General features: G+C 38.3%; 2 protein-coding genes across 4 annotated transcripts; both read right to left on the bottom strand.

Moving 5' to 3' along the window:
- Nucleotides 1-1,235: 1,235 nt before the first annotated feature.
- LOC127262553 (uncharacterized) lies at nucleotides 1,236-8,055 on the bottom strand. Of its 3 annotated transcripts, none has more exons than XR_007841157.1 (15): nucleotides 7,678-8,055; nucleotides 6,578-6,636; nucleotides 6,365-6,473; nucleotides 6,138-6,247; nucleotides 5,991-6,059; nucleotides 5,238-5,840; nucleotides 4,547-5,082; nucleotides 4,410-4,474; nucleotides 3,678-3,757; nucleotides 3,486-3,590; nucleotides 3,273-3,412; nucleotides 3,063-3,191; nucleotides 2,780-2,920; nucleotides 2,446-2,694; nucleotides 1,236-1,531 (listed from the first exon to the last, which is right to left on the bottom strand). XR_007841157.1 is itself a non-coding variant. In XM_051291285.1 (14 exons), the coding sequence occupies exons 1-14, from the start codon at nucleotides 7,829-7,831 to the stop codon at nucleotides 2,550-2,552; spliced, it is 2,445 nt and encodes an 814-aa protein (XP_051147242.1). In that variant the 5' UTR covers nucleotides 7,832-8,055; the 3' UTR covers nucleotides 2,106-2,549. The 3 variants fall into 3 exon arrangements, 1 of the variants encoding a protein (XP_051147242.1); XR_007841156.1 differs by lacking the exon at nucleotides 1,236-1,531 and adding an exon at nucleotides 1,538-1,666; XM_051291285.1 differs by lacking the exon at nucleotides 1,236-1,531 and having other exon boundaries at nucleotides 2,106-2,694.
- Nucleotides 8,056-19,297: 11,242 nt separating this feature from the next.
- LOC127262512 (uncharacterized) lies at nucleotides 19,298-21,888 on the bottom strand. The gene is made up of 3 exons (XM_051291226.1): nucleotides 20,256-21,888; nucleotides 20,053-20,187; nucleotides 19,298-19,971 (listed from the first exon to the last, which is right to left on the bottom strand). The coding sequence occupies exons 1-3, from the start codon at nucleotides 20,455-20,457 to the stop codon at nucleotides 19,916-19,918; spliced, it is 393 nt and encodes a 130-aa protein (XP_051147183.1). The 5' UTR covers nucleotides 20,458-21,888; the 3' UTR covers nucleotides 19,298-19,915.
- Nucleotides 21,889-22,728: the final 840 nt, after the last annotated feature.

Below are 22,728 nucleotides of genomic sequence, written 5' to 3'. Positions count from 1 at the left end.
CCAAATTATTAGAATCTCGTGTTAAGAATATAGTAAGGCTGTATTAGCAATCATATTTAAATTAGAACATCAAAATTACTATTAAATAAAATAAATTAACATTCTTATGTTAACTTCCGTATTTACGGATGCATAGGTAAACATCTTATATTATGGTATAAGACACCATATTTGATGAGTTTAAATATCTTAGAATCTTACAATTTATAGGAAAGCATTTTATAATGAAACATCAGTATATGGTTTGATATATTTTAGCATCGAATATATGCATATTTCACATATTTACAAGACCAACTTTTAAACTAAAAAAGACGATCTTCCTCCTCTTCAATCTAATTTATCATAATACACATCATCACCGGATCCGCCTCAGTGATATATTATAATAGGGCTGGGATTAAATGCTGAACTATAAAGTTTAGCATGATGCTAATTCAATATTAACCATTGGATCACAATTTTTAATACCAAGGCTTGTATTAATTTAGGGGTTTAATAGTAATTTTTAAATTTTTTTAACTTTTATAACTAACTTAGATCTACATTCTCCTTCGTCTCCTTACTTAGAAAAATGACTAAGATTCTTCCAACAAAATTAATGGATAAAATTGATGGAGACAAGCAAAATCAATTATCCATTATTCAAAAACGATTCGTACCAAACACAATACTTCAGTAGTCAATATTTCATCTTCCATTATTCAGCATTTCATCTTTTATAAATCAACATCTTGATATAATGTACACAGTATCTCATAAGCATCTCGTAAATTGTTTGAATATATTGGATTGTAACAATACTGCAACATTAGGTGTTTTCTTATGATTTAATAATTACCGCCAAACATCTATATTTGGGCAACATTAGGTGTTTTCTTATGATTTAATAATTACCGCCAAACATCTATATTTGGGGCAACGTTATTGTATGAAGAAACACAAAATTCATTCAAGTGGGTTTTCAATATCTTTTTAAGTACATGAGTGGTCATGCACCAAAAATTATTTTTACGGATCAAAATTTGGCTATTGCTTCAGAACTAAAGGAAACAATAATGTCAACAACATATTAGCCTTTGTGCACATGATTTAATCACAAAATATTATGAACATCGTATAATAAGTATTTACATATACTAAACTAAGCATTTTACTGAATATCAATAAACATATTTGTTTATTATATTTAACATGTTGTTGTATTATCAAATACTATAAATGTTATCCAAAAAAATGCCACAAAAAATAAATTCTAAACATACTTTCGAACAAGCGTCTCCATGTATTGTGTTTAGCATGTTACTGTACTATCAAACAAATATTACGAGTGTTATCTAAAAATTGCCAAAAAAAACACTATAACATATTTTCATATACACTATTGATTTAAACTAATATCCAAACAGAAAAAAAGTATCAAAATATCATATTAGAAAATGTCGAAATAAACTTGGGTTCGCGGCGGGTCAATTGGGCGACGATGGTGGTTCGGCGATTTTCGGCAGTAATCTGGACAACTGGTGATCACCTGTTCGGAGAAAAAAACAAGAAAAAAAAAAAAAGGAAGAGATACACAGAGAAGAAGAGAGAGAAAAAAAAGATGGTGGCGGCTAGGGCCTGGGCTGGGGAGGCACTGCACTGGCGGTTGTCGGCGCAATTCAGTCTATCGCAAAAGAGAAAAAGGGAGTAGAGAAATAAAAGAGATTTACGTACGTATAAACTCACCATTTAACTTCTTTTTAAACTTAAAAAACCAATCCTACTCCTATTCAATTTAAATCATCCAAATTTATTTAGTAAGGTGCACGCATGAGCACCGGATTCACCTCCTTTATAATATGTACATGTAATATATAAAATATATATAACATAAATACATATTATGTATATACATAATATACATTATATTAGATGGGACTGAGGAAAATTGCGGCTATGATTCCTGCCCAAATGTATTTGTTTGATTGAAATTGAAAATAAAATATTGATTTGAAATTTTTTTAAGAAAAATATTTTAATATAATATTTTATTAAGAATAAAAAGAAAACGGAATGATATTTCATATTAAAATCACAATCAAACCGATCCTTTATACAATCTATGAGATAATAATAAGACGTTTCAAAAAGTTTAGCATTATGAGAGAACAATTGTGTTCACTTAAATAAATTAATATATAAATATGGTATTTATTTTACTAGAATAAATAGTGAATATTTTACTAAAAGTTTCAAGAAATAACCAAAAAAACTAAAAAAGTGAACCAAGAGAACATGGGCAATAACTTTTATATATATATATATGTGTGTGTGTGTGCAAGCTTTGTGCATATATATACTGGAAGAATATGCAAAATATATTGTAACGAATGAAAGCAACAATAGCAATATAAGAAGATGGAGGAATTCTTCTTAAGTATCTATCTATCTATCTATTGTTACCTGCTGTGCTATGTTGTGTTGCCACCATCCATCTCATCTCATCTCATCTGTAAGCTAAATATAATCTTTAGCACAACCGGCGACAAAAAATGCGCCAACATTTATCATTCGCGTCTAACTTCATTTTCGTTGAATGAAGCCTGTCGAGTGAGTTCATAGTTCGCAGGCGTAGTTGCCTCTGCTGTTTCAGTGCTCGGTTTTGCGCATAGGAAAAAGAAGGAAGAAGTATAGATAGTAATGTGCCATAAACTGCATAAGATGGATTTTGCACAAATGAACGAAGGGCATATATATATACATACATACATACATACATACATACATACATTCATACCTGTGCCAAATCCAATATGTTTCAAAGGATTCCATTTGCCAAGACACCACGGCGAGAGCCAGTGTCAAAAACCCTGCGCCAACATACCGCTTCTTGATTGTCTTGAAAATGTTATGGATCCATCCTTTAAAAATGTTCCATCTGTTGAATCAAGTGGAAAGTTTTTGTATCATGGATTAATGAACTTTGAAAAACACCACCATCGAACAAAGACTTGAAGATAAGCATAAGCATAGAGGCACTATTGACAAAATCAAAAGCTCAATGACAAAAATTCGCTGACCTTCGAAGAAGATCCCAACGATCTTCTCTTGGAACAGTTGTCGACTTTTGATGGGTCCAAAACTCAACAAGCCACCCGATGAGGAGGCCGAGAGCTCCTAGTCCCATCACAATGCTGATGTTTTTGGACCTGCAAACATATATATACATGCCATAGTCAATTTCAGCCACATCAGAAACGTAATCCATGGCTGTAAGAGCAAATAAATACCTGGTGGGATCTGTCTGAGCCATGAGGGCAGTCAGGACGGCAACGAGGGTGTGGATTGTTCTTTTAGAAGCTTCACTCATGGTGGTTAGGTAAATGAAAGTACTCACGACGGCCATGAAAGAGAGCCAGAAGTCGAGGAACTGAAGCATAAAATCTCAGAATTGGATATCCGCAAAAACAAAGATCCCAACTGCAGAGGAATTGAGCCATTACCTGTAAGGTATGGAAGCCTAATAGGCAGCCGGCACCCGAATCACAGGCATGATACACTGCACTGGCTGTACCACTACACGTAAAGAGAATCCATTCTGCAAATGCCTAGAGAAGAAGATTGAATTTCGACAAAAGCATTATGAACATTCCAGAAAAAAATACAAAAATGCTGTTTCTGTCATGGCAAAATACCTTATTCCGGAGTGCCCAAAATGCCGGGAACAGAGAAGCAGCATTTGATGCTACCAGAAAAATAGAGTGTACAATTTGCCCTGCACAAGTTTACGTTGTCGAATTATATGTGTGGTCGTGTGCATGTATGCATCTTAGCAACACCTAATTATATGTGGCTGAGCCTTTAAAGAAGAAAACAAAAATCAGAGATACACTATGCAATGTTTGGCCTAAAATGTGATAGAGCACAAGATCGAAACGAACATGAAGTTAAGAATAAACATAAACAGCAGCTAGTGCTTGTATATCAACAACGGGATGAGCTTAAGCTTGATATTCGCGGGTTTAGACTTTATTTATTTACTTTTCTATTAAGATATTATATTTTGAATTGAGTTTGCCCCTTAATTATTAGTTAGACTTATTTTATTTTTTGTAAGTAGTGTTTAGTATAAATATTTAAAGAGACTATTAGGGTTTGGAGAACATTATTCATGATATAGGAGCCATGTGCTTTCCCCTTAGTGTCTTTAAATGCTTATAATTACTCACTAAAAATAAAATAAACCTACCTAAAAGCCCAACTCAAAATATAATATCTTGAAAAATAAATAAATAAAATCTAAACCTGCGAATAACAGGCCTCACCCATCCCTATCGTCAATATACAAGCAACGGCCGAAACTCCACTTTCTCTTTATTCTTAACTTCATATCTTTTTCGATCTTGATATCTATCAAAATGACTTACATTTATGCGAGACAATCTCGACACTACAGTCGAAACCTCCATGGTCCAGATCACAATGGCAGTAGCTGATTGGAAGATTGAACTGTTAGTTTGTTGCCCTACTATTGAAATAACATGCTTAAGAATTTGTATTAAACCTGTATAAGATGAGACCTCCGGCGTCTAAACGAGACAGGCACCGTCCAAAGGATGAGCATTTGTTCGGACAGCTCTCTATTGACAAGGAGATGGCAGTATTGCTGCTTGCATCAGTGGGATTGAGTTGTCTAATGCCGAAATACCATGTTCCTACTCTCGCATATAGTATATAAAAACTAACTGTGTCCTCTGTTGACTCATATATCTTTAGATATGTGGAGCCATTGTTACTATTTGTCCGGGTAGCATAGAAGTAATCCCAGCTAGTGAGAGAAGGTAACCCTCCATATCTGGCATAGATTTCATAATTTTGCATAAGGTTGGAAGTAAGATGGAGGTGGATATTTCCTAAGGCAGAACCGGACGGAATGTCCAAGATGAAAAAGGTCCAACTACCATTGTGACTATCTCCATGGGAGAAGCTGCTCAGAAGAGGTTCCAAATGAAAAAAGGCTGAATCCAATGATGATGCATTTCTCGTTATTGGCAAGTAATTGGACTCAAAAGGGAGAAACTGGTCTTTCTGAATCACAGCCTGCAGACAATCTCTCTCTGTTAGTCAATCATAAAGATTCATGCATAAGCTTCTCTGCATTTGTTTGTTACAGAATTTCAAGATTAACGACCTAAGGATTGATTTAACTATCAAAAATGCAGACGTCGTCTTAGAAGGGTTCTAGAAAAACAAACCTCAAGCATATGTCTTTCAGATGTGCATTTTAATCCAGCCTTGCCCATAGGACACTGAAGCACTTGCCACTCCAACATATAACACACTCTCGAGATATTACTTTGCATTCCCAGACTTTTTGTTGAGCTATCGATGGATTGAACAATAATATACCAACGACCAGCTTTGGGGAATTGAAGTACCAAAGGGGCCCAACTAATATCACCAGAAAAGTCATAAACTGTTTCAAGGGGCATTGCACCATATCTGGCATAACAGAGCAAAGAATGGCTTACAGTAATAATTGAATTTTGCGCTTGACTGAATGTCAAATTTGCTGCTGAAATCAGTATCTCTTCCCCAATGTTTTCCGCATCGAATAAGTAGACTTTGGGCTTGGCATTTTCATGACAAGATATTCCATTGGCATTTCCACAAGCAATAACATTCCTTCCATTAGCTCTATACGTTTCATTTTTAATGCCAATTCCAGTTAAATTATAGTTGGCATTACATGAAAGCATGCTCACTGTTTGGTTGCAGAACTTTCCCGACATCATGGAGCTTGAGCACCCCTCCACACTTATGTTCGCACTAAATAATAATGAATGGCCTCGCTCGAGCTGTAAGTGAACAATGGATGTTACTAGTTTAGAAAGATCATATGAAAAATTCAGATCACATCTGGAATACAAAGCATGAACACTAACTGCAATCAGTTCAATGAGTGTCCATGGCTAAAGCTACAATAACATAGGAAATTGTTAATGTACCATTTTAGACTGTGTCCGCAGAGGTCCAACACCATTAAATATCCCAAAATACCATGTACCTGGGAAAATCTGTTAGACAATTAGCCTATGTACAGAATTTTTATCAGTGTTTTATAGAGGAATATTAACCAGCCAAAGCTTATAAACCTGCTCATTTGTCACTCTCAAAAATATATTCTTCTGCAATGGGTAACACTTCTCAAAATTTTGAAGACTTTGGTTCCCAACAAAAGAATCGTTCGAGATGTAGTCCATCACTGCAATATTTGAATCTTTATGGTCAAAATCATAGTCACGCGGAGCATAAATGTGAATAGGAACATAAATTTCAGGAGATAATTCATTAAATACATTTGAATTCACCATGAGTTTACCTAGACCCATTTCAGAAGTGTTGTGGATATCAGGCAGAGGGAGGCTCCCATCTCGGAAGCAGATTATAGCCAGAGAACCTACAGGTGTCTTCTTGAATTCATTGAGATTCTGTAGAAGGAAATTCAAAACCCTTTGTTAGGGAACTGAAAATTCTGGAGAAGAGAAATTCATGATAATAACATTGCACGTTTTCACTCTCAATGGAAACTTACAAGGTCAACATCTGTTTCCAGTGCTAGAGACAACGAAGAGAACCATGGCGGCAAATCAACTGCAGTGAGACCAGAAAATTGAAATTATGTAGTTGTTAAGTCAGCTTTAATCTAGCACAGACTGATCTTTATAGCAACACCTTGCATCTTTAGACTAGTGACAAAGCCAAGTACAGATATAGCATTCTAAAATTAATTTTAAAGCAACCAGGCATGATCATTCCACCTACTGTGTTCCCACCAAGTTGAAAAGATATCCATGTAATATTACTCAATTTACAATCTTGCAGAAGTGCCTAACAATTAAGGCATAGTACAGGACTATAACATACAATATGTCAATTTAAAATGTAGACGGTGAACAAAGCAATCCCTATTTCAGGGTTTGCTTGGAATATTCAGAATATAAATATCAAACCAAGTATCCTTGAAAAGTATACACCTTCCGGGATCCAGTCCAGACACCAACATGACAATGAAAAATTGTAAATAAACGCTAAAAACAATCCAACTCAAAGGAATGTACCTAAACATTAATGCATTCAACATAAAAATCCAGTGTGTTCTATATCACATCCAAAACATACCTTAAACACTTCCTTGAATCACAATTCTTCAAATTAAGCACAAACTATTTAATCCTGAATGTCTAATAACTCTATAAATGATTCGCCAACGAGCAATTTGATGTCAAATGCACGAACTCCATAATGGATTAAAATAACTGATGAAATTTCGGAATCATCGTGAACACAAACAATGTTAACATTTCGTTCTAGCCTAACAAATCATATTCTAAAACACAGTAAAAGCAGAGCAAAAAAATAAAACCACAAACGAAACCCTCTAAATCAACTACCAATCCATGTGAAACACACATACGTTGAATCGATGATCAGAAACTAAAACTCACTGTGAAAATGAAAAAAATACATTCGGCAAATTCCGAACAAGCCTACCGAATTCTTAAACCTCAGACACCTCAAACAACCACAACAAACTCATTCGATCAATCAAACAACCAAAACCAACCCAACCATTACCCATAGCAATTTAAAGCCATTCTCCTCTTAAAAACAAACCGCAATCCTTCAAATTACCTCTAATATACCGCCAATCGTATGGACCAAGCGGAGTGCTCGGATACGCGACGCTGGAAATCACGTGGCTATTCGGCAGTTGCTCCTCCGAATCACACACATTAATACACACCAAAAGCAACAAACAGCAGCTCAGAATCCACGTCTTCCCCATGTACTTTCCTCCACCTCCTCGATCACTCCGCTTCAGAATCAGCAAAAATTCATAGATGGAAGGACTTGCTTTTGACAAAATAACTAAAAAAAATTAAAAATCGAAGAATGTCAAGAAGCAGTGACGTCTGCGCCAAACCATGGATTGTGTGAATCAATAAATTATTGCTGGCTTGGCTGCACACGATGCCGCTTGCTCATATACATAAATAGTGAGAGGGAGAGAGATAGAGAGATTACGTATATTGGTACGTATTCTGATTCTGATAGGCATTGAGAGCCGTTGGATCAATCTAGGGTTTCTCTTTTTTTTAATTGTTTCTAGATTTACGGGTTGACGATTGCTTTTCAGCGTTCAGTCTCCTTTAGATACGCCTCAGAATTCCACGGGTGTAGTTGTTAACTCCGGGACTTCAGATCCCGGATTAAGGTAATTATGTGGGACTTACTTTGGCATGGCGTGGGGTCCATGGACTTGTCACGTATATATCGGGAGTATGCGTAATGCGTGACGGCTGATACCTTCGTCATTTTTCTATTTTATTTATTTAAATAAAAAATAATTTAAAGTATAATTATATATTCATTATTTTTCAATTGTTAGGTAGGTTGTTATGTGATCTAGTTTATGTTATGTGATCTAGTTTATGTATTATAATTTAGTTTATGTTATGTAATCTAGTTTATGTATTATAATTTAGTTTATGTGATGTGATCTAGTTTATGAGTGATATATCTTGTCCGTGTTAACGTTTATTCGTGGATGTAGCGAGGAATAAAAGACGATGATAAAATCTATTTGTGTAAGGTAAGTCTATATCTATTAAATATGTATTTGCGATTTAGTTAAATCACGATCAAATAGGTAAGATATATTGGGAATTTTTGTTGTTTGAAATCTAACTCAACAAGTCTCTTGGCAAATAAAATAAATTTGTTTATTCCTTAGCTCGGCCTACCGGATCGACCCAATATTTTTTACCCAAACCCAAACTCAAACTCAAATCCATGTGTGTGTCTACCCAAAAATTAGAAGGGGGTGTTGGGTTTGTTATAATGAGTGTTAGTTTCTTGGGTAGTTTCATATTATTGAGAGAGGAAGTTTCATCCAAAGTGTGAAACTCATTCTTAAGATATAGAGGGAGTGGGGGAGGAATTCCAGTGAGTGTAGAAGTTTTTTCGATTGCCAATTCCGGTGGGTGTCGAGGCTTGGAGTGAGAGCCGACGTCCAACCTTGTGGCGTGATTACCTCGGGCCAATATCACACTATGGGCTGAGCCGAATGTCATTTGTCCTCATTTGTCCTCTCGCCGGAGAAGATCGGAGGAGCTGTTGCATGGAGTTCAATTCTGAAATTGGAAATCGCTCGGCTAAATCATCGTCGTTGGAGGTCGCTGATCAAAGCTGTCAGCAGCTAGTCATCGTCATCGCCGAGAACTACAAGAAGAATTCGATTTTGTCATCATCGTGGTGGGAACGAAAAAACAAACACATGAACATAGAATACTTGAAACATGGAGGTTCATTTCAATTCAATTTCGTTTTCTGCAATTGCGTCTGAGGCGTGTTGGTTTCGTTTCGTTTTAATTTTCAAAATATGTCTTTGTTATTAGTGTTTAATTTCTTTTCGGTATTGGTTTATTATAAGTTTGGATTTATTCGAATTTGTTTCCGCTATTAATATTTTGTTTTTGTATACGATGTATTGTTTGAATAAAGTCCGTTGATCCAGGAATAAATTCACAACAAATACCATCGGTCTTGGACAATTGGCCTCGAAATTTAAAGTAAATTCAAAACTATTTTTAAAAGGAGTAAAAATCATTTTTGATTTCATTCAATATCAAAATTATCAATTTTGGTCCCATTCAAAAAAAAATTATCAATTTTAGTCCCACTCAAATGAAAATTTATCAATTTTAGTTCCAAAATGGTTGACTGGGACTGAACACGGCCGTGTTGGATGACTCAGAAGGTGACTGGGCGTCCCTGGCAGCCAACACAGCCGTGTTGATTACCCTGCACTTCTGAACACAGCCGTGTTCCTGCCCGTGTTCTGAACACAGCCATATTCCTGCCCATGTTCTCAACACAGCCATGTTCTAGGTCATGTTCACGATCATGTTTTCAATATAATCATATTTTAGGTCATATTTATTATTATTTTCACTTTTTGGTTAAAATTATTTGATATATATATTTATAATTTAACAAAAATATTTTTTACAATTATTTTATAATATAAAAAATAATAAATTTTTAATATTTTTAAAATATATAAAAATAATAATATATTAATATATATTTTTTAATAATACTCCCTCCTTCCCACTTACCATGTCCACATTGCCGTTTATATCCGTCTCACATTCCATGTCACTTTTCTTTTTTTAGAAAATAATTACACACTATTTTTTAATTTAATTAAACTAATGGGTTATTTTAATCTTAATTTATAATTATTTATATTATATGATAATTATTTTTACTAATACATTCTTAATTATCTACTAATTATACTTATCCTAAATTTTCGTGTCTACAGTGACCCAGATATCCAACGTGGGACGGAGGGAGTATTATTTTAAAATATTATTATTTTTATATATATTAAAAATATTAAAAATTGATTTTTTTATATTATAAAATAATTGTAAAAAATATTTTTGTTAAATTATAAATATATATATCAAATAATTTTAACCAAAAAGTGAAAAAAATAATAAATATGACCTACAGTATGATTATATTGAAAACATGGTCGTGAACATGGCCTAGAACATGGCTGTGTTGAGAACATGGGCAGGAACATGGTCTAGAACATGACTGTGTTGAGAACATGGGCAGGAACATGGCTGTGTTCAGAACACAGGCAGTAACACGGCTGTGTTCAGAAGTGCAGGGTAATCAACACGGCCGTGTTGGCTGCCAGGGACGCCCAGTCACCTTCTGAGTCATCCAACACGGCCGTGTTCAAGACAACACGGCCGTGTTCAGTCCCAGTCAACCATTTTGGGACTAAAATTGATAAATTTTCATTTGAGTGAGACTAAAAATGATAATTTTAATGAGACCAAAATTGATAATTTTGATATTGAATGGGACCAAAAATGATTTTACTCTTTTAAAAGCCTCGAATTGTTGCCGGAAGAGTAAAACTCGTGGCCATTTTAGCGGTCTCAGAAATTCCGAGGTAATTTAGAATTGCTTCAAAATTTTCGAAACCCAATCCGAACAGGATGTGTCCAAAGCATGTGAATGAATTTTCATAATTATCTTGGAATTTCCAAAAAAAAATTATTAATTTTTAAAATATATATATATTTGTTGATATGTTTTTCTTAAAAGAAAAAAAAATGGAAATTATTATTTTTGGCAATTCAAAGAAATTTAAGTGTGATCAAATTGGGGAGTTATGTGTGTGCAACGGCTGGGATAAAATGCGAAAGGTTGAAAATACTTAATTGTTCGTTAAAGGGAAGATTGATGGTGACAGTTTTAGTGTTCGGGAAGAAGGCAATAATATACAGCAAGAGAACAATGGAAGAGGACGACTTCTCTCATGCAGCATTTCTGCTTTGTTTCTTATTTTCCTTTCCGTTGTTATTTTTTTGTATAATTTATGTTTTGCAATCGACATTTCTCAAGCCAATACAATTTGTTATCAAGTGCATCATGTTGTCGAGTTAAGTCAATTATTTTCCCGAAAAGTTAATCGGATACCACCGGGAGCTCGCATCGAATCGCCCGGGAACCCACTATATCTCACGAACTAGAATTGTTCGGCCAGAATCAATTTCTAGGCCAACATAAGTGGCACGCCCAGTGGGACCAGCGGCGTATGCAGTTGTGATCCGGGAAAGTGATTGATATGGAGAATCAGGGGAAAAAGAGCGATGAATTGTCAGACGTTTTCCAGGGGTTGTCCATCCATGACAGTTCATAGCAATAAGGCGGAAATTCGCTGGTGGAAGGTATTGCTACATCTCAGCGGGTGGCGACAGCCTTAATCCGCCAAGAGATCTCATACACATTGCAATTTGGCCTTCAAGATTTCATGCACGAAGTGTCCCGCCAGTTGGCTGACATTCTCCGGCAGGCCGTTTGTAATGAAATGTCCGCCGTTTGATATGAGGAGTCAAGGCAAGGTTTAGCGCTGAATGTGAATTCGACTCTAATGGCCATACGACACCAAATGTCAGTAGCGCCAATGAAAAATCCGGGGCATACCATTCCAATGATACAATCTACTGCAAGCCCGAGTTCTACAGTGCTGTCAGGGTAGTCTCGAATGTAATGCCATCAAATATTTTGTTTTAGCCTTCGGCGTCATCGGAAGTGCGACCGTTACAGTTTGGACAAGTGCAGATGCTCCGGCGGGAGTCGCCAAATGGAGTCGGGAGGCAAACGGTGCCAGCCATTCTATACACTGGGATTCCGATGTATGGTTCAGGAGGTAACACTACAAATTCATTCCCAGCACAAGGAGTTTTAGCACAACAACAAACACCTGGGAGGCAAAGCCTATTTGAAGCTCTAGGAGGTCCCTAAATACATCCTCAATATCTGGGACAACAGCTGCCAATGGGTCCGCCGACTGGCAATTATAACGCCGCCGGTATGGCACCTCCGATGCATCCATTGCCACCCGCTGCTCCACTGGTGAATCAAGCATCGATTGATCCACAAACATTAACAGAGGCCGTTCAAAGAGTTTTCGGACAACATTTACGCCCTTTAGATCGCCCATCATATCAACGACCATACCCCGATTGGGTAGGAGCTACAATGCCACTGCCACGCAATTTTAGAGTTCTCGAGTTTATACTTTTTTCAGACGATGATGGACGTTCTAGTGTGGAGCATATAAGTCGTTTCCCCGCACAATGTGGCGAAGCTAGCTATAATGATTGGCATAAACTTCAGCTCTTCTCATTGTCATTAATAGGTGCCGCATTTAGTTGGTATTCGGCACTACCGCCAAATTCTGTACAATCATGGCAAGTTTTGGAAAGGATGTTTCACGACCGATTTTACAGTCCGCCGGCTGAAGTTACATTGCTCAATCTAATAAGTTCAATGCGAAAAATTGATGAGTCGGTGGCAGAGTACATTGAACGTTTTCGGCAATTGAAAAGTCGTTGTAATGTTCAAATTCCAGATGCTCAAGCGACGAACATAGCCGTGGAAAACATGCACCCGCAACTTAAAGAGAAATTGGCACTACAGGAATTCGGCGACTTTCAGAAGTTGGTGGTTCGTGTTGTTCGTGCAGAACAAATGATAAGAGAACGACAGGCTGCTTGGGCGATTCGAACCCGGCCGGCGAATCAATCAGTTTTTATTATTGATAAGGAGACGGCTGATGAAAGTGCTATGAAGGAGGATGAGCCACCAGAGTTGTGTGCCACTGAATTGGTGCAAGGCAAGAGGTATACTTGTCCTGCGCTTCGGCCGGCTAGAGGAAAAAAGGTCAGTCCGAGGGTTACTTATTCATTCGACATTAGTAAGGCGGATCAAATTTTTGATTTCTTGTTGAAAGACAAACAAATTAAGTTGAAGGATGGCCAGAAGATTCTGACATTAGACGAGTTAAAAATTCGAGTGTATTGTAAATGGCATGATTTTTACAGCCATTCGACCGAGAATTGTGTGGCATTTCGAAATGTCATACAACAAGCATTGAAGTATAAACTAAATGCGGGGAAGGATATGAAGGTTGATTCGGATCCTTTTCCAGCGGCTGTCAATGTTATGCCAATCAAAAGTGGAGCGCAAATGCGTAAATCTGTTTTTGAAAGGTTGGGGAGTCTAAAAACTGCACAATATAAGGGAAATCAATGGCGGCGATCCGGATCAGTGTTCCAGTGACTTGGAAATTCGAAATACAACAACGAAAAGGAATGTTCATAAAAAAAGGGGCCGACATTGAAGGATCATTTGCGTCCATCATCAACGGTTGTGGAAATTGATGCCCATAAGGGAAATACCTTTTTCAATGTCACCACAGGTGATCGGGTAGTTATTCGTTCCCACGCAATGAGGAAGCCTCATATGGTACAATGAGCGAATGAATGGACTGTTAATCGTAAGGTGCAGGATAGTCGGGGGCAGAGTATCTCGACTCGAACACAAAAAAAAAAGACGTCAAAGAGAGAATTTGGTTCAGAAATTTTCGGAAGCAATTTCAGAGAAGAAAGAAGAGACCAAATTAAATAAATCAGTTGTGGTACTTGAGAGGACATTTGGAAATGGTAGCTTATCTTGCCATCAGCCAAATATTGCTGGAAAATGAACTTGGCGGGCTGTTTGCCGCTAAGAGACAAGTCGCCAACAAAAAAAAGGTGTAGGTTGTATCAATGGGAAAGCAATTATCGACTCAAGCGACTTAACATAATATTAGATAATAGGCTTGGCGGGTCGTTGGCCACTGAGAAACTATACGCCAGCGACAAAAAGATCCCATTAGAAAAAAATGTTTGGTGGGCTTCTCGTTGCAAAGAGACAAACCGTCAGTGACAAGATACACGGACTGTTCCAATTGGGGAGCAAATGCCGAGTAAAGAAACTCAAAATAGTACAGAGAAAAATTTGTGGGAAGCCGTTGGCTGCCAAGGAAGAAGTCGCCAGCAACAGGAGATGCATGCTGCTTCAGTTGAAAAACGATTGTCAATTCCGGTTGTTCAGAAATGGTTGCGAAGGCAGCCACAGCTAGCGACAACTCAAAGATGGGTGCCGATCAAGCGGAAAAAATCCAATATGTCTGATAGCATGCCTAGAAGACTTGGAAAATCTGCAGTAAGTGAGGATGATGATTTGGATGAGAAAATTGAGGTTGATGAAAAAGCTATCGAAAAAGAAGTTGATAAGCTTTTTAGCATGATCAATCCCAATGAGGTAGATGTTTTGGGAATACTTCCTGTTGAATTCCATCCCAAAAGCTCGCAGCCTAACCGTTTGGAGGGAGACATTGAGGTAGAAGAGACAGAGGTGACTGCTCTTGTTGGTGATGATGATTTTTGTCCAAAAATGTTGGCATTCCCAAAACTTTATGATGAACAAACTCAATCATCTCAAGCCTTTATATTTAAGGGCATTGATAGATGGGCGCCCCATGGGAAGAGTGTTGGTTGATGGAGGGGCTTTTGCTAATGTTATGTCGTTTTCAACCGATCGTAAAATTGGGAAGACACGAGAAGACCTTATCCCAACCCGGATTCAAACAACGGATTTTACTGGAAATGTGCATAAACCATTTGGAGTGTTAAAAACCGATGTAACAGTTGGGACAAAAATAGTGCGAGTAGCTTTTATAGTTATTGAAGGAAAACCGGCTTACTCGGCGTTGTTGGGAAGAGATTGGATCCACATGTGCAAGTGTGTGCCATCAACTTTACATCAACAGGTACATTTTTGGGATAGAGAGACGGTTCAAACGGTTGATGCTCAAGCCGATCCATTTGCCTTTGAATTGGCTGCCATGGATGCTTCTTATTATTTAGCCGATTTGCAACCATTATCTGTTGGTGTTGAAAGATAATATGCAAGGAGATGTCGAGTGTGTTCTCACATCCACTGGCTTTGAAATAAGGCCGCAGATTGAGTGTTGGACAACTAGAGTTGTTATTCAATTATGGCAATTGAACAGGAAGACACCGGAAGATTTGAGCCGCTCCCACCGGTACAGAGGAGAGCGCCAACATTTGAAGCGCATGACCCATTAGTGGAAGTGAATTTTGGAACGCCCGAAGAGCCAAGGACTACAAGAAATCAGTGCATTACTGTCTGATCATGACTGTTTAAGAGTGGAAGATTCGATTCGCAAATATCGTGATTGTTTTGGTTGGGATTATTCGGGGCTGGGCTAACTAGGGAGTTGGTTGAGCATCGATTGCAAATTAAATCAGGTTATCGATCCACAAAGAAGCCGCCTAGAAGGTATAATCCCGAATTGCTTATGACGATCAAATCAGAAATTGAAAAAATTTTCAGAGCGGGGTTTATTTGTACTAGCCGTTATCCAGAATGGATATCAAACATTGTACATTGTTAAGAAAGAAAATGACGTAGTGCGAGTATGTATAGATTTTAGAAATCTCAATCTTGCAACGCAGAAGGATCATTACATTATGCCGGTTGCTGATATGTTAATTGATTCAACAAAAAATCATGGCATATTATCTTTTATGGATGGTTATTCGGGTTACAACCAGATTTTTGTAGCCGAGGAAGATACTCCCAAGACGGTGTTCCGATGTCCAGGGGCAATTAATCTATTCGAATGGGTTGTTATGCCTTTTGGTTTGAAAAATGCTGGAGCTACAAATCAACGCGCCATGAACTTGATTTTCCATTATCTCATCGGAAGATGCATGGAAGTTTACGTTTATGATGTAGTGGTGAAATCTGATAGGATGGCGTTTTATTTGGAGCATTTGGAACAAGCATTTCTGCGAATGAGACGTCATTGGCTGAAAATGAACCCCGCAAAATGCGCTTTTGGTATTTCGGCGGAAAACTTTTTGGGATTTTTTATCCATGAGAATGAAATTGAAATTGATCAAAATAAAGCAAGAGCCATCATTGAAACAGCTCCTCCGAAGTCGATTAAATAGTTGCAAAGTTTAATGGGAAAGATGAATTTTTTTAGGCGGTTCATTGAAAACGCAGCGGAAGGCTTTCACAATGCTTTTGAAGGGAGGAAGATCGGCTGAATTTATTTGGGGAGCAGAGCAGTAGACTAAGTTCGATGAGATGAAGAAGGTTATGTCCAGCCCTCCGGTCTTGGTACCACCGAAAAAGTGCCGGCCATAGAAACTTTATGCAGCAGCATCTGAAGAAAGAATTGGTAGTGTGTTGGCGCAAGATGAGGATGAAGGTAAAGAGAGAGCGATATACTACTTGAGCAAAAAATTGAACGATGCGGAAGGCAGGTATTCTAGTATAGAGAAATTGTGCTATTCGTTGTATTACGCATGAACAAAACTCGAGTATTATCTTGTTCCGCATGATGTTTTTGTCTTTTGCAAGGTCGATTTAATTAAGTATATGTTGAATCGCCATGTTCTTAAAGGTCATCTTGGGAAATAGGTTGTTCGATTGATGCCTTTTGAGTTGAAATATATGCCTTTGAAAGCTGTAAAAGGATAGGCCATTGCCGAATTTCTTGCCGAGCACTCGACTTCTAAATCAATAGAAGGTGTTGATATTGTTTTTGTGGGAGCAGCCCCTTGGATTTTACAGTTTGAAGGGTCAAGGACTCATACGTCGGCAGGAATTGGCATCGTGATAGTTAGCCCATATGGCGAAATTTGGAGGCATTTCTTTCGACTTCAACAAGAAAACACGAATAAATCAAGCTGAATATGAGGCTCTCATATTTGGATAGTGCATGCTGGCGATTCATGAGGCACGACATATATTGATCCAAGGCTATTGACAGTTGGTGATTAACCAACTTGTTGGCGAATATCATTTTGGGGATCAAAATTTGTTACATTTGTATGATGAGGCACGAACTTTGTTACATGAGTTTGATGATGTCGCCATGATACATGTGTCGAGGCGAGATAATGATGAGGCAAATGATCTTGCGTACTTTTTCTGAATCTCGGGGGGGATACCAACGCGTCGAGTTATCGTAAGGCCGCTAAATCAGCAGACCAGCTGATGGAAATTTTGTGCCAAGATGCAAGCCAGGGTCAGGATTTAGATTGGCGACAACCTTTTATACAATTTCTTGTTGATCCTTCCCAGGATATGTCTTCTGAAACTAAACGCAAGTCCCTCAGGTATACGTTAATCACCGGAGAGTAATACCGACGAGCTATCAGTGGGGTATTGTTGAAATGCCTTGATAAAGAGCAAGTGTTAAAGGCAATGGGAGAGATACACGAGGGTATTTGTGGAGCACATCGGACAGGCCCACACATGAAATGGTCGTTGTTGCGGTGTGGGTATTTTTGGCCAAAGATGGGAGAGGATTGTGTTGCATACGCTTGGGGTTGCCAAGCTTGGCAAATGCACGGACCAATTAGACGAGCGCTAGCTGAGAAGTTACATCCCATTATTAAGCCATGGTCTTTTAAAGGTTGGGTGATGGATATCATCGGGAAGATTCACCCGCCATCCTAAAAAATACATGCTTTCATTCTTGTGGTGACTGATTACTTTACGAAGTGGGCGGAAGCGGCTCCATATGTGAGCATCAATCAAATGGATGTTATCCGATTCATCAAAGAAAATATAATTAACCGCTTTGGAATTCCTCAGACAATTACGGTTGATCAAGGGACAATGTTTACTGGAGAGCGAGCATAGCCTTTGTGTCTCAATATGGGATGAAATTAATTCATTCGTCGCCGTATTACGCTCAGGCCAAGGCTACAAATAAAAATCTTGGGATGATTATTAAAAAGGCGTTGGAAAATAGCCCTAAAAAATGGTATGAAGTTTTATCGGAGGCGCTGTGGGCATATCAGAACGCCAAGAACACTGCGACTGCTTTTTTGCCTTTCCGATTAACATATGGGCAGGATGTTGTGTTGCCAATAGAGATCACGGTTCCTTCTTTGCGTGTTGCTCTATAACATGGATTGAGCATCGAAGATTATCACTAGGCCTTATTTGATGAGCTGGATCAGGTGGAAGATGAGTGATGGACTGCTTTGGAAAACATCCGAGCACATAAGGCCAAGGTGGCACAATGGTATAACAATAAAGTTAAAGGACGATCATTTACAGTTGGTGATTTAGTTTGAAAATGTATCTTGCCGATCGGGACAAAAGATCATCAAAGAGGAAAATAGTCTCCGAGTTGGGAAGGTCCTTATGTGATTAGTGATGTGCTACCAAATGGAGCGTATCGGATAATGCATCCTGATGGGTTGGAATTAAAAAGGGCTATGAATGCAAGATTTTTAAAGTCATACTACATGCCTATCGAAAATGCTGAGTAGAGTGGGGATGGGATAAATGTGAGTGAAATTTTGTGTTACATTGTTAGCAAAGCTTGTTCATGTTTTATCTGGTGCACACATCAAACAATTGAATAGCTAGAAAAAATACACATATATATATTAGATAATAAACCAGTGTCAAAATGGTGATCAAAAGAATATGAAACAACTTGAGTTAGTCAGTCATATAACATGCAAGTGTGTATCAAATAGACCTACTGGGTCGTTTCCTTCCTGAAAAGCGAGTAGGTACCAGTATAATGGCGAGCTGAAGCGATGTGTCGGCATTTGGATCTAGGCACAGCTGGGATGGCAGGTCAGAAGCCGAGGACAAGACTGTTGGAGCATGGATAATCCCAACATAAGGAGAAGTAGGTGTTGCAAAATCGGACGCCGTTGCATTAATTTCAGTCTGGACAATAGAATCCCATAATGCAATTATTGTTTTCCATTCTTCTTCAAGAGTGGCGAGCCCCTGATCACTGTGGCGAAGGTCATCGGTCAGTGAAGATTCTTGTGCTTCTAATTCGTCAATTTTAAGATCAAGCTTGACAGATTGGAGGTAAAGTTCATGTTGGTGTTCTCGTTGTACTGATAGTTCATGAGTTAATCCTTCATTTGCCGGCTTCAATTATGCTAGGCGAGTTTGCACCCGCAATAATTCATCTTGTATTACCATTTCCTTATGTTGAAAAGAAGCTAATTGAATTTTTTTGGCTGAAATATACTTTTCTACCTTTTCGAAGTTCTGGAAGATAGCTTGTTTGTTACCTCGCAGGGTAGATAATCGAGCTAGAGCATCTTTGATTTTTTTCCTTAGATCCTGGAGGAGTTGGCGTCGTTGTCCCATTTCCCATATTTGAGATGCAAGCGCTAAAATTTGGGATGCCTGTGTAGGAGCAAGTTTGGCAATATCACTTAGGGCCAAACAGATTGAAGTTAGAGCTTCGAGGCTAGAAGAGAATTCTTGAAGATGGTGTTGCATGGAAGAAAGATTGGTTCTGAAGCAGCTCAGTGTTGAAAGGTGTGGAGTAGGTCCTTTTTGGGTGGTAGACTGGAAGTATTCCTTGACTACTGTTTCAGCCGGAATAATTGCTGGAATAGTTTGGGGAGCAGCCGGAATAGGATCAAAAGAACTGTAAGCAGCCTGAGGTGGCGTTCCTTTGGGTTTCTTGGAAATGGTCTGAGAAGGAGTTCGTCACAGGTTAAATTCGAATGAAGCGGTTCAAAATCATAATAAGAATAATACTAAATAGTGTTATACCTTTGATTGAGAAAAAATGGTTAGTGCTACGTTTTGTCTTTTCCCCAGACGATGGTGGAGCTGGAAGTTTTGTTTGGCGTGTTGATCGCCAAATTATTTGGCGAGAAGGCAAATCAGAAAGGTTAGCCACCAAAGCTGAAACATAAAGGGAAAGAGCATTAACAGGGTTAGAAAGAAAAACAGTGAATGGATGTTGATAGTACCTGGAGATAAAGGAGCAGGGGATCGTGTATCGTTATACAATCGGGTTGAACTTTCGGACTCGGATTGAACATCGATCAGCCATCCCAAATAGGTATGAACTAATTCGGGAAAGGCTAAGCTCCACATATGAGTCCACCAATCTTTGAAATGAGCAGTTTCCTTGGGTGACATATCGAAACTAATGTTCTCGAAAGTGTGCATACAAGACCCGATTTCTTCACAAAGGAGAATATCTGCTTCTGTCAACCCATCATCCCATACACATGGCGAGAGTGGAAGACCAATGAAGAGAGAGGGAATTGGAATACTTTGAGTCAAACAAAGTTGTCGTGCACATTACTGAGGTAGATATGATTCAAGCTTGATGCGATAGGAATGAGATTTCACACGGAGACCGTTAGCTAAGGGGCGGGTTGTCAATACGCTAAACCAAGATGTATTTGAAAGAGAGGCTGAGTTTGGAGCCTTTTTCAAGTTTCCGGTGAACCATGATGGTCCGCAAATTCGATCAGATAGAGGGCATAGAAAAGAGCTAGGGCGATTTGATTGGGCTAAGAGAGAGTTGACTATCTCAAAGGCATTTTTGCGGGGAAGTGTGGTTTGGATTAGAGAGTAGCCATATAGGCGGTTAGGTTGGAATCAAGGAGTGGGAGTGGAGTCACTATAAAGGTCAGGGAAATACAAAAGTAACCACAATGAGAGAAATCATAAAGGACTGGATGAAGTTGAAGGCGGTTTTCCTGTTGCACACTGGTCCAATAATTGATTCAATCAAAGGTATAAATGAGATAGGAATGTGGAAGCAAGGGTGAAGCGTTGACCCGATATTAGTGCTTTCATTAAAGCTTCGCATTTTCGGGCTACGCCTTTAGCCGTGGTGCAGATAAAAATGAGAGAGTATCATTACATTAAGAAGGCCATCTTTTCTTCGCGTTTCACTTTGCCCTTCTTTTGATTCCTGGTCACTTAAGTTTTCATATTGCCACTACCTCCTGTAAAATCAAATTCCCATGGACTAGGATAATCTAAGGACGCCAAGGGTAGCTCGCGACCATCTACAAGCAGTCCTAAGATCACGGCAACATCCAACAATGAAGGAGACATTGGACCACACAGGAAGAGAAAAATGCTAATCTCACTATTCCAAAACCCAATCAAGCTTGCTAACATGTCTACTGAGCAAGGAGGAAGAAGGAGTGAAATTCTTACTATATCATAGATACCGGAAGCGTGACATTCCTTTTCGCGAGCTTTCAACATCCTTTCCACCCATGGGTGGTAAACGGTATCTATTTGCAGCAATTGAATGAGAGAATTGGGAAAAAGATTAGGGTTTAACCATGAACAAGAGAGACGAAGTACATCGCATTTCGAATCAGCAAAGGTGTTGGGCGGTGTCGGTAAAGTTTTTTCAAGATCGAGAGAGGGCTGAAGAAGAAAAAATCCATTAGAAATTGCTACCAGAGAATACCCAAAGCTCGAAACTATTTTCGGGGTTAGAGGTGGACTATCAGAGGCGTTGAGCATTGTTTTCTTGGAAATGTCTAGTGGAAAGGAAAATTAGATTTGAAAGTGATTAGAAGATTTGGAGTGCAGATGAATCTTGGGTGAGAATATTTCAATTATGAAAGCAGGTCGGCTGTGTGGAAATGAATAAATAGGTTGATCTATATCCACTTGGGTTATAAAAGGTGGATAGGGGTTTGAATAAATGGGTTAATCTTAGATGTAGTTTGCCCAAATAGCATAGAGCAACTTGGTTTCGTGGAAAAATAAAATGTTCAGGAAAGTATATTTCACAAACTTTAATTGTTTGAATAATTAATATTTGTGAAATATAGGGGGGCATTTATGTTGATATGTTTTTCTTAAAAGAAAAAAAGAAAGTTATTATTTTTGGCAATTTAAAGAAAGTTCATAATACATAAAGTAAGTGTGATCAAATTGGGGAGTTATGTGTGTGCAACGGCTGGGATGAAATGCGGAAGGTTGAAAATACTTAATTGCTCATTAAAGTGGTGATTAAGAGGGGGAGATTGATGGTGACAGTTTTGGTTTTCTGGAAGAAGGCAATAATATACAGCAAGAGAACAATGGGGGAGGACGACTTCTCTCCTGCAACATTTCTGCTTTGTTTCTTATTTTCCTTTCCGCTGTTATTTTTTGTTTAATCTATGTTTTGCAATCGACATTTCTCAAGCCAATACAATTTGTTATCAAGTGCATCATGTTGTCGAGTTAAGTCAATTACTTTCCCGAAAAATTAATCGGATACCACCGGGAGCTCGCATCGAGTCGCCCGGGAACCCACCATATCTCACGAACTAGAATTGTTCGGCCGGAATCAATTTCGAGGCCAATAATATTCAAAATTTTCTCCAGCAACCAACCATCGCCGGAGAAGAAGAAAGATGGGAAGCCATCTCCACCACCACCGCTGGAAAATATGAAGGAAGAGAAGACGATTCTGTG

The sequence above is a fragment of the Andrographis paniculata genome, unplaced genomic scaffold, assembly GCF_009805555.1.
Source record: "Andrographis paniculata isolate CXL003 unplaced genomic scaffold, ASM980555v1 Contig65END, whole genome shotgun sequence".
NCBI classification, from domain to species: domain Eukaryota; kingdom Viridiplantae; phylum Streptophyta; class Magnoliopsida; order Lamiales; family Acanthaceae; genus Andrographis; species Andrographis paniculata.
This window is presented reverse-complemented; position numbering and strand designations above follow the sequence as displayed.